Source organism: Eumetopias jubatus, unplaced genomic scaffold (assembly GCF_037043125.1).
Source record: "Eumetopias jubatus isolate StellerSeaLion01/CBP00866 unplaced genomic scaffold, mEumJub1_p1.0 scaffold_15, whole genome shotgun sequence".
In the NCBI taxonomy this organism is placed as follows: domain Eukaryota; kingdom Metazoa; phylum Chordata; class Mammalia; order Carnivora; family Otariidae; genus Eumetopias; species Eumetopias jubatus.
The window spans coordinates 26787655-26806337 of record NW_028274821.1 but is presented as its reverse complement, the minus strand read 5'-3'; the positions used below and the strand labels follow the sequence as shown (position 1 = coordinate 26806337).

General features: G+C 43.6%; 1 protein-coding gene across 3 annotated transcripts in view; it reads left to right on the top strand.

Annotated features, from left to right (window-relative positions):
- Window positions 1-18683, top strand: part of GOLM1 (golgi membrane protein 1) — a 65141-nt gene that overhangs the window by 30902 nt on the left and 15556 nt on the right. For all 3 annotated transcript variants that reach the window (XM_088019157.1, XM_088019155.1, XM_088019156.1), the window contains exons 5-6: window positions 1998-2100; window positions 16264-16393. In XM_088019157.1, the coding sequence (XP_087875283.1) occupies window positions 1998-2100; window positions 16264-16393 (233 nt within the window). The remainder of the gene's footprint in view (window positions 1-1997; window positions 2101-16263; window positions 16394-18683) is intronic.

Here is an 18683-nt window from a genome sequence, read left to right as displayed (position 1 = left end):
CAGTTTGGCAGCCAGGGCTGGTTTCTGTCGGGCCTTGGGAAGCAGCGGTGATGAGGGCAGTCACGGGGTGAGCCCCTCTGTGGTCGGCTCCCCCTTCCGCTCTGACTGAGGGGCTCCGCAGGCCCTGGGTGGTCCTGGGGCCTGGTGAAAGGGGGTCTCATGAGGCCGGCCTTTGCCGGGGGTAGGAAGCTCCCATGGGCCCCCCATCCTCACTTCTGCCTCTGGGACGGGAAGGTCTGTCTAGAGCCGTACCATCCAGAGTGGTGGCCACGAGCCATGTGGCCAGTGAACCCCTGAAACGTGGCTAGTGGGATGGAACTGGATTTTAAATTTTTGTGTAATTTTCAGTGATTTAAGTTAGAGACTGAAACTCGACTCTGTTGGGAGCACTAAGCATTTACAACTTATATATTAGTCTACTTTTTAACTGTACATTTGATGAAACCTAAATTCAGATCAAGCATTCCCAGTGCAGATTTAACGTCTGGATTGAGATAGGCTCTAATTGTACACACCAGATTTCAGAGACATAGTATGAAAGAATATAAAATATCTCGTTCATAATTTTTTTATATTCATTGTGTGTTAGCACGATAATGTTGCATAGCTGTCGAGTTCAATCAGATGTATTATTAAAAGTAATAATACACCTGGTTTAGATCTTAGAAATGTGGTTGCTAGAAAAATTATCTACGTGGCTTGCCTTGTAGTTCCGCTGGACAGTGCTGGCCTAGGATTCTCATTCCACATCTGGTTCTAAGACTATGAGTAGGGGAGATTCAGGGTTATACAAAGTTACATGGGTCACTGGACTGCTGGGGGCTTTGTAGAGCTCCCCTTTCTTGTCTGGCCTTTTGAGATGCATCCACGTTGTGGATGTCAGATTATTCCTTCTGTTGCCGAGCAGTATCCCCTTACCCCATACTTGGTTTGCTTGTGGGAGTTTTCTTAATGTGCAGTCATTATTGAGGTGTAACTTACACCTACTAAAGTGTACCCTTTGTGGTATAGAGTTCTGTGTTTGGACAAATGCACAGTCCCCTGGACCACCACAGCCACGACCAGACCCTGTCCCTCCAGGAAGTGCCCCCCCAACCTTTTGTAGTCAGTCCCCTGCCTCAGCCTCCAGCGCCCCAGGTGGTTCTACGACCCCAGAGTTTTAACTCTTCAAGGATCTCCTAGAACTGCTTATGAGATGGAGCCTTGTTGCTGTGTGTTTGGCATTTCATTGAGTCCTTCACTTTCATCTCATTTTCCCCCTAGAGAGCCCTGTAGGTGTAGAGTTACAGGGACAAACCTCGGGGATGCGGGTGTGTGTCTGGAGCTGAGTCCCAGGCCCCAGTGGCGGCCTTGTGGCCACTCTGCTGTCACCTCTGTGGCAGCCTTGGTCTGGCACTTAGTCAGCGGCTGCTATTTCTGCAAGGCTTTTAGGAGCCGAGAGGCCAGGGCAGCAGGGCTGGCTGATGAATCTCCTCAGGGAGGCTGCCGTTTCCCAGATGGGGGTAGGGGAGGTGGGGTGATTGGATGAGCACAGGCCTCCGGGAATGGCCGGTGTGGACGAGTGGGAGGAGGGGGCGGCTGGTAGGTAACCTGGTGGCCCAGGACGGGGGTCCGCCATGAGTGGCTGCTTACCTGAGCAGATGTTGATATCCGTGTTTCACAGGCTGAAGGGTAAGTCTGCTGGGGACCAGAGGACACGGTGGGACAGCTCAGGGTTTAGGATGTCTAAGAAACACCCGAACAGAACCTCTGAACGCATTTTAAAGGTCAGAGGTCAAAAAATCGATTTAAGAGAGAGGTTTGGAAAAGAGGGTGCAGGTTCCAGTTGGGTTGCAGATTCCCAAGGCTCCTCCACGGTTCTGGAATGTTCTCATCCCTCTCTCCTCCCCACCCTTACCCTCCTGTGTGCCATTGCCCACTGTGTTCTGACGCGTCTGCTGTTGTCATGATGGTCATGCCCGCGACCTGCCGGATTCTGGGTCATCCTCTTTCCTCAGACCAGTTGAAGGCCCTGCAGAAGAACTACGGCAGGCTGCAGCAGGATGTGCTCCAGTTCCAGAGGAACCAGACCAACCTGGAGCGGAAGTTCTCCTACGACCTGTAAGTATGCCTCCGCGTGTGGGGCACACCCTGGGGGACTGCCGTGGGGGTGAGCCGGGGGGGTGGGTGTGCGCTGCGCCCACCCTTCTGGTCCTGGCACGTTGGTGCTCTGCAGGAGGCCCGGTGCACTTTATTCTGTACGCGTGAGCCGTGCCTCAGAAAGCTGGGCAAGAGGGTTAGCCAGTGGCTCATGATACAGGATACACAAGAGGGTGGTGTTCCTGAGCAGGAAATGATTTATCAACATGCTTTGTAAAGTCACTTTAAGTTTTAAAATGCAGGTGTACCGGTTAAGTCAATAATGGAAAGCCTTTAAAAATATCTGAGCACGGAAGTGCTCAGACACGCCCCATGTCCACCTCCTAGACTGAAAGGCGTCTTGGCATCCTATGAGTGATTTATCTCTGGGTGTTGGCATGTGGACATTCTGTTTCTCTGAGACTTCTAGTGTCTTTCCAGATTTCTGCCGTGAGAATAGAGCACTTTTATTTTTCAGCTTTATTGAAGTATGAGTGACAGATACTCATTGTGTATATTTAAGATATAAAATATGAAATTTTGATATGCCTCTACATTGTGAAATCATGTCCCCAATGAAGCTAATTAACCATAAACTTCGTGCATGTGTGGTGAGAACACTTAGGATCTACGCTTTCAGCACATTCGAGGTGTATGTTGTTAGCAACTGTAGTCCCCATGCTGCCCATTCTCTCCCCAGCTTACAGTTAGGACCGTCCATTTTAAAAGGATGATAACCTCAGTTGCATACAAAAACCCTGCACGTTTACTTCTCAGAGTATTTTTATGACCAAAAAAACAATAAACTTTCAAAAGGTTAGCTAAACCGTATAGTAAGATAGTAAAAACCAATTTAGAGAGTGGAGAATAAATTCTAGTCTGTGTATTCCCCTCCCCCAAAAGCAGCATGGCTCAGGCACGGGGGGTCTGGGATTCAGGCAACCAGCCACCTGTGAGCCCATTCCTCTTTTCCATTTGCTGACTTCTCCCTAGTCCGTTTTCCAAGGTCATATGGATTTTTCACATCATTGCAGTCACTGGTAACATTTTTAAATCATTGTTTTCCACTTCACCTGTGTTATGTATAAATAAAAGTCCATACTGCTCCAAAATGTATCATTAAAAATGGCTGGTTAATACTGTGGAGGCATGGAATTTAATTCATGATTTCCCTGTTTTGGATAATTAGGTTACTTCTGAGTTTTGATTATTATAACTAGCCTGATATCACTGTGTGTAATTTTTAAAGATTATTATTTTGGATTATTTCCTTCTAAAACAGGACTTGGCTGTAGGTTCAGTGTCATAAATTGCCTAGTTGCCTTCTGAATGAGTTTCCTCACCCCACTGCCCTCATTGGGATTCTGAGGTCCTTCCAAAAGATTGTCCACTCACTGTGATATCTTCCTGATCACTTTAAAACCAAATACTACTAAAACCAGGAAGCCCCAAATATATAAATATGCAGAGGACATGCACCAACAGTCAATACAAAGGGAAACATAATTAGAAAATATGCATTTGGAACCTTCTTCAGCTAGGCCAGTGGTTCTCAATTTTGGGTGGCGATTTTGCTCCCAGGAGACCTTTGGCAATGTCCGGAGACCTGCGGCCAGCATCCTGCAATGCACAGGGCAGGCCCCATAACAGAGTTTTCTCTGGCCTCAAACATGGTAGTCTTCAGTTGAGAATCCCTGAGCTAGGCTAGTAATCAACGAGGTACATTCAGACAAAAATGAAGACGGCCCCAGTCTAATTATCATTCATCCTTAGAAGATACCTTCACACACCTTTCCCTTCCATTCATTCAAATAGGATAAGCCTTTAATGGCCTCACTTGATAAATATTGACTCAGAAGATGTTCACCTAGCTGGAAATCAGCAGTCCACCAGGCCCGGTGACGGGGAGGGTGGCCCTGCTCCCCATGTTGGGGCAGACAGCAGAATGGCTAGGCATGCTGGACTCACCCTTTTTCTCTTAGGAGGTTGATAGCTAGATTGAAACTCTTTCTGACTGATGTCAGTATTGAGGTAGCTGTCCCCAAAGTGTTATACCGGATACAGCGTGTTTCCTGGGGATGGTGTTCATGGAATGCTGGAAGCTTGAAAGAGTTATTCTTACTGCCTTTGGATTATAGACCCTTTTTGAGAATCTGATAAAGGTACGGACCCCTTGTTAGCAATATCTGCAAAGTTGTGCATTCAGTTTGTGGGACATCAGAAGCTTCCCTGCACACCCTCTGTGAAAGCATCCTGTCGGGTCTAAAGCCTTTTTAGAAGGCAGTGCTGGGAGTCAAAGAGCTGACAGCAAGGGCAGGTTTCCTTTTTTTTTTTTTTTTTTTTAAGATTTTATTTATCCATTTGAGAGAGAGAGAATGAGAGAGAGAGAGCACGAGAGGGAAGAGGGTCAGAGGGAGAAGCAGACTCCCCGCCGAGCAGGGAGCCTGATGTGGGACTCAATCCAGGGACTCCAGGATCATGACCTGAGCTGAAGGCAGTCGCTTAACCAACTGAGCCACCCAGGCGCCCCAAGGGCAGGTTTCCTGATGCAGAGGTTAGTTCTTCCATATCAGTCAGTGTCCCCGCTTCTCACTCCTACACCTGTGGCAGACATTACTAAGTGATCACTGTTCTTGGTCGTTCTTGGTCCACACACTGCCTTGCAGGCTTTCTCCCCAGAGCACTTAGGGTTGGTTTCTCACGTGAACTGCTTGTCATCTCCTCTCCACTCCATGAGGAAATAGTTTGCAAAAGCTGTTACTGGAATAGAACAGCACTGCTCTGATGCTTGGCGTCCTGGACGATCGGGTCGTCCACCTTCATAGATTCCCGTATGGCATACATTCCATTTACAGTACTCCACCCATCGATCGCACGGGTTAGAATAACCCTGGCAGCAGGTCCTGTGTGTCTCTACGTTGTAGCTCTAGTTGATGACTGAATGGTTACCATGTGCATGTAAGCAGAAGCTCACCTGAGGCCTTCGGGAAGTCACACCGTCACTGTCCACATGACCTGAGTCGCAGGATTTGAGCTTCATTCTGAGGTTGTTCCCTTCCTGCTGTGGAGCTGGAATGTGGAAAGCTGGCTTTCACCCGCAAGGCTGGGAGAGAGAGGCTCTTTATACTTGATTTTGGCAGGGCTGAGAGCAGGTGAAAACAGTACAGATTTCCCATTTGTAGGTTTTTAAAGGTTCAGGAATGGCTATGCCCCTGTTCATTGGCTGGTACTGAGCTTCTGGGATACTGTCTGCTAACTGAACTGGATGTTTAGTATGTTCAGGATATAGATGTCTCTGTGTTTAAGCTACTGTGGGCTAGTCTACCACCTGTGACTTGCATGTTTGTGAGAATTTTATTTAAATGAACTTTTCAGCGAGTCTTCTCTTGATCTGTATGCTGTCCAAGGTCCAGAAGTCTGTCTTTCACTCTCTGCAATACCTGATGCCCTTCTCTGCGTGTGGTTCACAGAGGCCCACATAGTCCTTTGAACTGCAGGTCACATTACAAAGTTAGGGGCTGAGTGCTGCACAGCTGGCTCTGAAGGGCCCGTGACCCAGAAGAGAGTGCGGCGCAGAGCCAGGAAACCCCAAGTTGGGCTTCTGCTTTCAGCCTTATCACTCTCTCTCTCTCTGACCCTGGTCACCTTCCCAGCTTCCTTATGTGTACAAGTGGGTAATTCTCTCAATTACTTTACAACCCTGACACCCAAGATACTCTTAAATTCTAGGCTGAAATGTGCAGTGATGCTTCAGAATATTTTAGCTAAATGGGGGCTCAGTCTGAGTTAGTGATCTCCATCAACAACTCTCTGATACTGGCTGGGCGTCCTCCAGTTCAGTTTCTTTTTCTTTTTAAAAAATGAATCTTAAATTTTGGAAGTTTCAGTTTTACAGAATTATTATAAGAGTTCCTGTATACTGCAGACCCAGTTTCCCTACTGTTAACACTTGACATTGAGTGTTATTTGGCACAGTTAATGAACCAGTATGGATACATCATTATTAACTAAAGTTCCTACTTTATCTGTGTTTCCTCAGTTTTCCCCTAATGTCCTTTTTCTTTTTCAGGACCCCACAATCCATCTGTTCATGTTTTCCTAGCGTCCTCTTGGCTATGACCGTTTCTCAGACTTATTTTTTATAATCTTGTTAGTTTTAAGGAGTGCTGGTCAGGTGTTTTGTAGAATGTTTTCCGGTTGGGATTTATTTGGTGTTTTTTTCATGGTTAAACTGGGACAGCACATTTCTGGGAGGAAGGCCACAGAGGTAAAGTGCCACTTTCATTACTTTGTATCAGGGGCACATACCATCCATATGACCTGTCGCTGTTGATGTTAATCTTGATTACCTTGCTGAGGTAAGTTTTGTCTGGTTTCTTCACCAAAAAGTTACTCTGGTATTTCTCCCTCTGTACTATAGTCTTAGGAAGGAAGTCAGCATGTACAGCCTACACCTAAAGATTGGGGAGTTATGCTCCATTTCCTAAGGGCAGAGTGTCTGTATCAGCTGTTTGGAATTTTCCTGCACAGGAGAGCTGGCTCTTCGTAACTACCAAGTTATTTATATCAATATGGACTTTGGGTTATAATCCAGTACTATTCTAATTTTTGCTCCCATTGTTCCAGCTTTGGTCACATCCCCAGCATTGTGCCCCTGCCCCCTTTTTGGGCACTTTGTTATACCATCTGGCACCAAAAGATGCTGTGGGCTCATCTCTTGTATATCCTGTTCCAATCCTAGAATCACCCAATCAACCATTTCTTTTTTTTTTTTTTTTTAATTGGAGACTGGTATTAAGCCAAGATCTGGGTATTAGGTGTGTTGTTGCTGGGCCCTATATCAGCTGCAGAGTAAAGAGACCTGTGTGTGTACTAACCTGTGTTATATACAGACATTGATGAATATAGGTTTCCAGCTGTATTCATACTAACCAAGCATAAGTTCATACTGGTGTCTCCAATTCGAAGTTAACACAATAGTATATAATTGGATATGTTCTCAACTAGGGACAATATGCAAATATTAATATTTTGTGGCTCAAAATATTTTTATATATTTTTTTAAATAATTTTTTATTGCTTTGTTAATCACCATACATTACATCATTAGTTTTTGATATAGTGTTCCGTGATTCATTGTTTGTGCATTAACACCCAGTGCTCCATGCAGAATGTGCCCTCTTTAATACCCATCACCAGGCTAACCCATCCCCCCACGCCCCCTCCCCTCTAGAACCCTCAGTTTGTTTTTCAGAGTCCATCGTCTCTCATGGTTCGTCTCCCCCTCCGACTTACTCCCCTTCATTCTTCCCCTCCTGCTATCTTCTTCTTTTTTTTTTCTTAACATATATTGCATTATTTGTTTCAGAAGTACAGATCCGTGATTCATCAGTCTTGTACAATTCACAGTGCTCACCATAGCACATACCCTCCCCAATGTCTATCACCCAGCCACCCAATCCCTCCCACCCCCCACCACTCCAGCAACCCTCAGTTTGTTTCCTGAGATTAAGAATTCCTCATATCAGTGAGGTCATATGATACATGTTTTTCTCTGATTGACTTATTTCACTCAGCATAACACCCTCCAGTTCCATCCACGTCGTTGCAAATGGCAAGATCTCATTCCTTTTGATGGCTGCATAATATTCCATTGTGTATATATACCACTTCTTCTTTATCCATTCATCTGTCGATGGACATCTTGGCTCTTTCCACAGTTTGGCTATCGTGGACGTTGCTGCTATAAACATTGGGGTGCACGTACCCCTTCGGATCCCTACATTTGTATCTTTGTGGTAAATACCCAGTAGTGCAATTGCTGGATCGTATAGTACCTCTATTTTCAACTGTTTGAGGAACCTCCATACTGTTTTCCAGAGTGGTTGCACCAGTTGCTTTCCCACCAACAGTGTAGGAGGGTTCCCCTTTCTCCGCATCCCCGCCAACATCTGTCGTTTCCCGACTTGTTAATTTTAGCCATTATGACAGGTGTGAGGTGGTATCTCATTGAGGTTTTGATTTGGATTTCCCCGATGCCAAGCGATGTTGAGCACTTTTTCATGTGTCTGTTGGCCATTTGGATGTCTTCTTTAGAAAAATGTCTGTTCATGTCTTCTGCCCACTTCTTGATTGGATTATTTGTTCTTTGGGTGTTGAGTTTGATAAGTTCTTTATAGATTTTGGATACTAGCCCTTTATCTGATATGTCATTTGCAGATATTTTCTCCCATTCTGTCGTTTGTCTTTTGGTTTTGTGGACTGTTTCTTTTGCTGTGCAAAAGCTTTTTATCTTGATGAAATCCCAATAGTTCATTTTTGCCCTGGCTTCCCGTGCCTTTGGCAATGTTTCTAGGAAGAAGTTACTGTGGCTGAGGTCGAAGAGGTTGCTGCCTGTATTCTCCTTTAGGATTTGGATGGACTCCTGTCTCACGTTTAGGTCTTTCAACCATTTGGAGTCTCTTTTTGTGTGTGGTGTAAGGAAATGGTCCAGTTTCATTCTTCTGCATGTGGCTGTCCAATATTCCCAACACCATTTGTTGAAGAGACTGTCTTTTTTCCATTGGACATTCTTTCCTGCTTTGTCAAAGAGGAGTTGACCATAGAGTTGAGGGTCCATTTCTGGGCTCTCTGTTCTGTTCCATTGATCTATGTGTCTGTTTTTGTGCCAGTACCATACTGTCTTGATGATGACAGCTTGGTAATAGAGCTGGAAGTCTGGAATTGTGATGCTGCCAGCTTTGCTTTTCTTTTTCAATATTCCTCTGGCTATTCGGGGTCTCTTCTGGTTCCATACAAATTTTAGAATTATTTGTTCCATTTCTTTGAAAAAGGTGGATGGTATTTTGATGGGGATTGCATTGAATGTGTAGATTGCTCTAGGTAGCATTGACATCTTCACAATGTTTGTTCTTCCAATCCATGAGCATGGAACGTTTTTCCATTTCTTTGTGTCTTCTTCAGTTTCTTTCATGAGTATTTTATAGTTTTCTGAGTACAGATCCTTTGCCTCTTTGGTTAAATTTATTCCTAGGTATCTTACTGTTTTGGGTGCAATTTAAATTGGATCGACTCATTGATTTGTCTCTCTTCTATCTTGGTGGTGGTGTATAGGAATGCCACTGATTTCTGTGCATTGATATTATATCCTGCTACTTTACTGAATTCCTGTATGAGTTCTAGCAGTTTTGCAGTGGAGTCTTTTGGGTTTTCCACATACAGTATCATATCATCTGCAAAGAGTGAGAGTTTGACTTCCTCTTTGCCGATTTGGATGCCTTTGATTTCTTTGTGTTGTCTGATTGCTGTGGCTAGGACTTCTAATACTATGTTGAATAGCAGGGGTGAGAGTGGACATCCCTGCTGCATTCCTGACCTTAGGGGAAAAGCTCTCAGCTTTTCCTCATTGAGAATGATATTTGCTGTAGGTTTTTCATAGATGGCTTTTATGATATTGAGGTATGTACCCTCTATCCCTATACTCTGAAGAGTTTTGATCAAGAAAGGATGCTGTACTTTGTCAAATGCTTTTCTGTATCTGTTGAGAGGATCATATGATTCTTGTTCTTTCTTTTGTTAATGTATTGTATCACGTTGATTTGCGGATGTTGAACCAGCCTTGCAGCCCAGGGATAAATCCCACTTGGTCATGGTGAATAATCCTTTTAATGTACTGTTGGATCCTATTGGCTAGTATTTTGGTGAGAATTTTTGCATCCATCTTCATCAAGGATATTGGTCTGTAACTCTCCTTTTTGATGGGGTCTTTGTCTGGTTTTGGGATCAAGGTAATGCTGGCCTCATAAAATGAGTTTGGAAGTTTTCCTTCCATTTCTATTTTTTGGAACAGTTTCCAGAAAATAGGTATTAATTCTTCTTGAAATGTTTGGTAGAATTCCCCTGGGAAGCCATCTGGCCCTGGGCTTTTGTTTGTTGGGAGATGTTTGATGACTGCTTCAATTTCCTTAGTGGTTATAGGTCTGTTCAGGTTTGCTATCTCTTCCTGGTTCAATTTTGGTAGTTGATACATCTCTAGGAATGCACCCATTTCTTCCAGGTTATCTAATTTGCTGGCATAGAGTTGCTCATAACATGTTCTTATAATTGTTTGTATTTCTTTGGTGTTGGTTGTGATCTCTCCTCTTTCATTCATGATTTTGTTGATTTGGGTCCTTTCTCTTTTCTTTTTGATAAGTCTGGCCAGGGATTTATCAATCTTGTTAATTCTTTCAAAGAACCAGCTCCTAGTTTCGTTGATCTGTTCTACTGTTCTTTTGGTTTCTATTTCATTGATTTCTGCTCTGATCTTTATTATTTCTCTTCTCCTGCTGGGTTTAGGCTTTATTTGCTGTTCTTTCTCCAGCTCCTTTAGGTGTAGGGTTAGGTTGTGTATTTGAGACCTTTCTTGTTTCTTGAGAAAGGCTTGTATTGCTATATACTTTCCCCTTAGGACCGCCTTTGCTGTATCCCAAAGATTTTGAACAGTTGTGTTTTCATTTTCATTGGTTTCCATGAATTTTTTTAATTCTTCTTTAATTTCCTGGTTGACCCATTCATTCTTTAGTAGGATGCTCTTTAGCCTCCATGTATTTGAGTTCTTTCTGACTTTCCTCTTGTGATTGAGTTCTAGTTTCAAAGCACTGTGGTCTGAAAATATGCAGGGAATAATCCCAATCTTTTGGTACCAGTTGAGACCTGATTTGTGACCTAGGATGTGATCAATTCTGGAGAATGTTCCATGGGCACTAGAGAAGAATGTGTATTCCGTTGCTTTGGGATGGAATGTTCTGAATATGTCTGTGAAGTCCATTTGGTCCAGTGTGTCATTTAAAGTCTTTATTTCCTTGTTGATCTTTGGCTTAGATGATCTGTCCATTTCAGTCAGGGGTGTATTAAAGTCCCCCACTATTATTGTATTTTTGTCAATGTGTTTCTTCACTTTTGTTATTAATTGTCTTATATAATTGGCTGCTCCCCTGTTTGGGGCATAGATATTTACAATTGTTAGATCTTCTTGTTGGATAGACCCTTTAAGTAGGATATAGTGTCCTTCCTCATCTCTTATTACAGTCTTTGTTTTAAAAATCTATTTTGTCTGATATAAGGATTGCCACCCCAGCTTTCTTTTGGTGTCCATTAGCATGGTAAATGGTTTTCCACCCCCTCACTTTCAATCTGGGGGTGTCTTTGGGTCTAAAATGAGTCTCTTGCAGACAGCATATCGATGGGTCTTGTTTTTTAATCCAATCTGATAGCCTGTGTCTTTTGATTGGGGCATTTAGCCCATTTACATTCAGGGTAACTATTGAAAGGTATGAATTTAGTGCCATTGTATTGCCTGTAAGGTGACTGTTACTGTATATTTTCTGTGTACCTTTCTGATCTATGCTGCTTTTAGGCTCTCTTTTTGCTTAGAGGACCTCTTTCAATATTTCTTGGAGGGCTGGTTTTGTGTTTGCAAATTCCTTTAGTTTTTGTTTGTCCTGGAAGCTTTTTATCTCTCCTTCTATTTTCAATGATAGCCTAGCTGGATATAGTATTGTTGGCTGCATATTTTTCTCGTTTAGTGCTCTGAAGATATCATGCCGGTCCTTTCTGGCCTGTCAGGTCTCTGTGGATAGGTCTGTTGCCAATCTAATGTTTCTACCATTGTAGGTTACATATCTCTTCTCCCGAGCTGCTTTCAGGATTTTCTCTTTGTCTCTGAGACTCGTAAGTTTTACTATTAGATGTCGGGGTGTTGACCTATTTTTATTGATTTTTGAGAGGGGTTCTCTGTGCCTCCTGGATTTTGATGCCTGTTTCCTTCCCCACATTAGGGAAGTTCTCTGCTATTATTTGCTCCAATATACCTTCTGCCCCTCTCTCTCTTTCTTCTTCTTCTGGGATCCCAATTATTCTAATGTTGTTTCGTCTTATCTTATCGCTTATCTCTCGAATTCTGCCCTCGTGATCCTGTAGTTGTTTCTCTCTCTTTTTCTCAGCCTCTTTATTTTCCATCATTTGGTCTTCTATATCGCTGATTCTCCTGCCTCAATTATCCTAGCGGTTAGTGCCCCCATTTTTGATTGCACCTCATTAATAGCATTTTTGATTTCAACTTGGTTAGATTTTAGTTCTTTTATTTCTCCAGAAAGGGTTTCTGTAATAACTTCCACACTTTTTTCAAGCCCAGCTAGTATCTTTAAGGTCATGATTCTGAACTCTAGGTCTGACATCGTACTAATGTCAGTATTGAGTAGGTCCCTGGCAGACGGTACTACCTCTTGTTCTTTTTGCTGAGGTGATATTTTTCGTCTTGTCATTTTGTCCAGAGGAGAACAGATGAATGAGAGAACAGAATGCTAACAGGTTAACAACGTCTCCAGCAAATATACTCTATACAAATCAGAAAAGACCTGAAACCAGGGGACAAGAAAGGGAAAGAAGAGAAAAATAAAAAGGAAAAAGAAAAAGATAAAAACAAAGAAAAACAGAACAAAACAAGAAAAACAGAATATGATCAAATATGATCAGGCTAGTGCATAGATCAGTGCCACACACTAGCTTTTGGGCATATTTTGGTGTGTTTGAAGAAAGTGCCTGCTAAAATTTTAAAGGAAGAAAGACATACATGTACAAAATAAGGGTTGATACAATGAAGGGATGGCAGATGACTGTAAAGATGAAAATTATAAAAGATTTTATAAAAGGAATTGATAAGTTGTTTTTAAAAAGAAAGAAGAGGATTTAAAAAGAAAAAGAAAAAAAAAGGGAGAGAATGTGATCAGGCAGAATAGAACAAAGCCATACGCTAGTGATTTAGGTTATATTTTGATCTGTTAGAAGAAATTGTATCTCAAAATTTTAAAGAGAGAACAACTTACATATATGCCAAAAATAAGGGTAACTACTATGAAGGGATAAAAATATGACTCTAAAGATGAAAAATAAAAAATGTTTTTTTTTAAAGGGATTGATAAGATGTTTGAAAAAGGGAATAAGAAAAATTCAAAAAAAAGTTAAAAAAATTAACTTTGAAAAACTAATGAATTATGGTAAAAAAGCCATGAATTCTATGTGCAGTATTCCCCTAGCGCTGGAGTTCTGCTGTTCTCCTTGATCGGTAAACTTGGTCTTGGCTTGCTGGCTGTTCGTGCTGATCTTCTGGGGGAGGGGCCTGTTGCCGGAGGCGGAATTGCCCCACCCTTGTGAGTCTGGGCTAAGCAAGCTGCTCCGGTTTGCTCTCAGGAGCTTTTGTTCCCTGCAAGGTCTCGGTACAGCTTTGGAGGACCAGGGTGAAAATGGTGGCCTCCCAATCTCTGCCCGGAGGAGCTGAGAACTCGGGGCCCCGCTCCTCAGGGCGCCCCCAGAGAAAAGCAGTCACTCCTGTCTCCCCTGTCTCTGGCCGCACTCCGTGCTCACCCGGCCTGTGACCGAGCGTTTTATCTCTGGCACCCGACCCCGTGTGGAGTCTCCAAACCCAGCAGATCCCTGCGGTGCGCTCCCGCCCTGCTCCTCCCGGGGGAGGAAGGGGAGTTTCCCCGGCTCTGCCGCTTGTTGGGTCCCTGCTGGAGGAGCAGTGGCCCGACTGCGGTGCGGATCACAGTTTTTGGCAACCCCGAGCTGAGAGCCCGCGCCTCGGCTCCGTCTCTGCAGCCGGCTTCCCCGCTCCGATACCTGGGAGCTCTGCCGCACTCAGGCACCCCCGGTCTTTCTGTGACCCCGAGGGTCCTGAGACCACACTGTCCTGCGAGGGTTCCACCCTGCTTAGCCACTGGAGCAACGTCCCTCCGCGGAGCTGACTTCTAAAAGTTCTGATTTTGTGCTCCACGGCTCTAGCACTTGCCAGAAGCGGCCGACAGAGGCCCCCTCCCCTGCTGTCTATCCTCCCGAATATCGCCTCGGATTCACTTCTCCGCACGTCCTACCTTCCAGAAAGTGGTCACTTTTCTGTTCAGAGTGTTGTTATTCTTCTTATTTTCGATCTCCTGTTGAGTTCGTAGGTGTTCAGAATGGTTTGATCCCTATTCAGCCGAATTCCTGAGACCAGACGAAATCCAGGTCTCCTACTCCTCCGCCATCTTGCTCCGCCCCCCCCTCAAAATATTTTTAAAACTGCCTGTGGCAAAGACTGGCCATTGCTTATCCAGATCCATTATTTTCTCCCCCAATGTAATTCCTGGATTTCCAAACCCTCCTTGCAGTTAAGTATGGCCTTGTGACTAATTTCTGGCCAGTGGGGAAAGGAAATGGTAGTGTAGGACTTTAGGAAGGCTTCTGAAAGTGAGGACGGTCCACTGTAACCCCTCTCCTTTACCTTTCCCCCTTGTTCCTTCCTGCTGCCTGGGACTCATGCAAGATGGCTGGGCCACTGTAGCCATCTTGGATCATGAGGCTAGAAACCAGTGCCAGGATCATGAAACAGAGAAGTCTCTATCCCTGATGACTCAGAGCTGCCATCCTGGCGCTGGGCAACCTACATCAGACTTTGTTTTGCGGAAGAAGCAGATTGCTATCACTTGCCCTTTCTGTTTCACCCAGCCAAACCTGATATGCTAACTTACCCACTTTTTGAAAGTGCCTTTAGATACTGTTCTTAAACAGTCATTTTCATGAATCCTTATCTATTACCCAAAAAAAGACTTCTTAGGGAAGGTCATTTAGAATGGAATCCTACCAACTGGGGAGTAGAGAAGGGTGGCTAGGACTTGTGCTGGAAAGGAGGAGGACATGAGGAGCTTGGAGTCATCTGGGCGAGGCAGACTGTATCCTGTGATCCCCGAGATGAGTGAAGAGGAGGAATATTTGGGGCATGGTTGTAAAGGTGGCTAGTTATGTGGGCCCTGCTGGGAAAGTCTTCTTCTCCTTCCTGGATTCTGAGGACAGGCATGTTAGATCTCTGTCATAGTCGTACGGATCCCCCATGCAGGTTTGTTTGTTTTTCTTTTTTTTACCCCAGTCTGTTTTCTCTCTGTTCCTTTGATTAGGTAATGTCTATTGTTCTGTTTTCCATTTCAAAGATTCTTGCCTCCATTCTGCTATTTGCACTCATTCTTTAAGTTCTTTAATTTTGGTTATTGCATTTTTCAGTCCCACGACTCTCCCCTCTTCAGATGATACCCACAAATTCCAGGTGTCCCCAAGGTACCTGTACTCTGCCTCCTCGCTACAAGTTCAGTGCCTCCTGAACCCCTCAGGGTTGGTAATTCTGTAGGATGACTCACAGAACTCTGCCAAGTGCTGTACTCATGACTACAGTTTTATTATAAGGGCTGTATCTCAGGAACAGCTATATGGTAGAGTCTTGGTTGTGGGGCAGTTGTAGGGGAGACAGCTCCTTTCCTGGTGGAGTTGGGGTGCCACCTTTCTAGTACATTGATGTTAACCAACTGAGAAGCTTGCCAAGCCTCATCACCCAGAGATTTTGTCTGAGGTTTTACTACATAAATTCCATCTCTACTTTCCCCATTCCTGGAGTTTAGGTGGCGGTAGGGCTGAAAGTTCCAACCCTGTAATTATGGGGGTGGTTCCTCTGGCCACCAGCCCCATCCTAAGGCTGTGTAAGCCAGCACATTAGCGTAAACTCAGGTGTGGTCCAGAGGGTTCCTTTGACTGACAGAAGACCCATCCATTACTCCAGAAATTCCAAGGGCTTTAGGAGCTCTGTGCTAATAGCTGGGGACAAGATCATATATATATATTTATTTTGCCACAGATTGTATTTTTAAAAAGTTTTTTAAAGGTTTTATTTATTTGAGAGGGGGAGGGAGAGAGAGCAGAGAGGGAAAGTGAGAGGGAGAAGCAGACTCCCCAATGAGCAGAGAGCCTGACGGGGCTCGATCCCAACCTGAGCCAAAGGCAGATGCTTAACTAACTGAGTCACCCAGGTGTCCCTAAAAATTATTTTTTCTAACCACTAAAGTTCAGCTGTTTTAGAACAGTGTGACAAATTTGTAGTAAGTTTCAGCAAACTCCAGTTTTCTTGCCATTTAGTAACTGAAACCCACATGCCTTATGTGCCCTCTTGATATCAAGAGCCGGAACCAGGAACAAGATGAGCTATGTCTTACTGACATGGTGGATGCCACGGTCATGGCAGGAAATCCTTGCTGAATAGACACATCCCTAAATATTTGTCTTTCCTTTCGCTTTCTTTCACCAAAGGAGCCAGTGCATCAGTCAGATGAAAGAGCTGAAGGAGCAGTGTGAGGAGCGAATAGAAGAAGTCACTAAAAAGGGAAATGAAGCTGTTGCTTCTAGAGACCTCAGTGAAAAAAAGGATCAAAGCCAGCAGGTAATTTGGCTTCTGGAAGGCATTCTGTTCCCTTGTCTGCTGTCTGATTTGCTCTTATCTCTGCTCTCCCTTGCGGGTTTGGCTCCAGAGCTGAGACACGCCAGCCAGTCCCGGGATGCTGCGACTCTGACAGGGCATGCTGGGCTCTGGCCTTGTCCTTGGGCTCAGAGCTTTACCAGGGTTTCTTCATTTAAAGTTTACAGCCACCGTGGGAAAGAGTTGCTGTTCTGTTTTGAAAGCCCTGAGCCCCATGGGGAGGGTTCAGTACTGTGGCCCCCACACCATCTGGTCAGTGGTGGGGCTGATGAGCACCCACATAGGCAGGGTTCACGCTCGACCCATGAAGCCGCTGCTCAAAGCCTTCAGGAAATCTGTGTTTGTTGGTTTTAAATATAGCAGCTTTATTGAGAGAGAATTCACAGACCATACAATTCACCCATGTAATAGTTACAATTTGTTGGTTGTTAGTATAGTCACAAAATTGTGCAGCCATCCTCACAGTCAATTTTAGAACATTTTCATTCCCCCAAATAAACCCTATAACCATTAGCTCTCCCTGTTCACTCCTAGAAAACCATTAATTTACTTTCTGTCTCTGTTTTGCTTTATCTGGACATTTCATATCAGTAGAATCATATGCTGTGTGACTTCTTGTGTTTGTATCCTTTCACTTAGTGTAATGCTTTCAAGGTTCATCCACGTGTTTGCATGTATGAATACTTCATTCCTATTTGTGGCTGGATAATATTGTGTGGATAGGCCACATTTTGTTGATTCATTTGTCAGTTGATAGGTATTTGGGTTATTTCTAGTTTTAGGCTTATGAATAATGCTATGAATATTCATGTAGACTTTTTTTTTAAAGAAAGATTTTATTTGACAGAGATACAGTGAGAGTGGGAACACAAGCGGGGTAGTGGGAGAGGGAGAAGCAAAACTGTTCAGGGAGCCCGATGTGGGGCTCGAAGGCAGGCACTTAACTGGCTGAGCTACCCAGGTGCCACCTTTTTTAAATTTTAATTTTTTAAAAAGATTTATTTATCTTAGGGAGTGGGGGGCGTGGGGGGCAGAGAGAGAGAATCTCAAGCAAACTCCCCACTGAGCACAGAGCCTGATGCGAGGCTGGATCTTACGACCATATCATGACCTGAACCAAAACCAAGAGTCAGATGCTTCACTGACTGTGCCACCCAGGCACCCCTCCAACGTTGTTCTTTTTAAAGACATTTTGGCTATTCTGTGCCAGTTGACTTTCCATATGAATTTTAGGATCTCAATTTCTTCAAAGCCAGGTGGGATAGAATTTGAAATTATATTGAATCTGTTGATCAGTTTGGAAGTACTGCCATCTTAACAACATTAAGTGTACTGTTCTATGAATGTGGGATGTCCTTCCATTTATTTAAGTCCTTTAAAAATCTCTCAAATAATGTTTTGTAGTTTACAGAAGTCTTGTACTTTTTTTGTTCAATTTATTTGTATTTTTTATGCTATTATAAGTGGAATTGTTTTATTTTCATATTCATTGCTAGTGTGTAGAAATACAGTTCATCTTTTTATATTTATCTGCTATATTGCAACCTTGCTGAACTTTAATAGTATTTTTTGGTAGGTGATTCCTTTGAATTTTATATATATGGTATAGGAGGGAGAGTTTTACATTTTCCTTCCCAATCTGGATACCTTTTGTTTCTTTTTATTGCCTAAATGCCCTGGCTAGAATCTCCATTCAGTGTTAAACAGAAGTGGAAGAACAGATATCCTCTTGATCATGGAGGGAAAACATTCAGTTTTTACCATTAAGTTTGATGTTAGCAGTGTGTTTTCATAAATGGACTTTATCAAATTGAGGAAGTTCCCTTCTTTTCTTTTGTGTTTTTTTTTTTAAAGATTTCTTTATTTTAGAGAGAGCATGTGTGAGAGGTGGGAGGGGCAGAGGGAGAGGGAGAGCGAGAGTCTCAAGCAGACGCCCCACTGAGCACAGAATCTGAAGCAGAGCGCCCATCTTATGACCCTGAGATCATGACTGGAGCCTGGAACTGAAACCAAAAGTCAGATGCTTAATCGACTGAGCCACCCAGGCACCCCTTCCCTTCTGTTCTTAATTGTTGAGTGTCTTTATCAACAGGTGTTGGATTTGGTCAAATTCTTTTTCTCCATCTGTTGAGATGATCATGTGTTTTTTGTCTTTCATGCTATTGAAATGGTACTACACTAACTGATTTTTAGATGTTTCACCTTGCATTCATGGGATTTATCCTACTTGGTCATGGTATATAATCCTTTTATA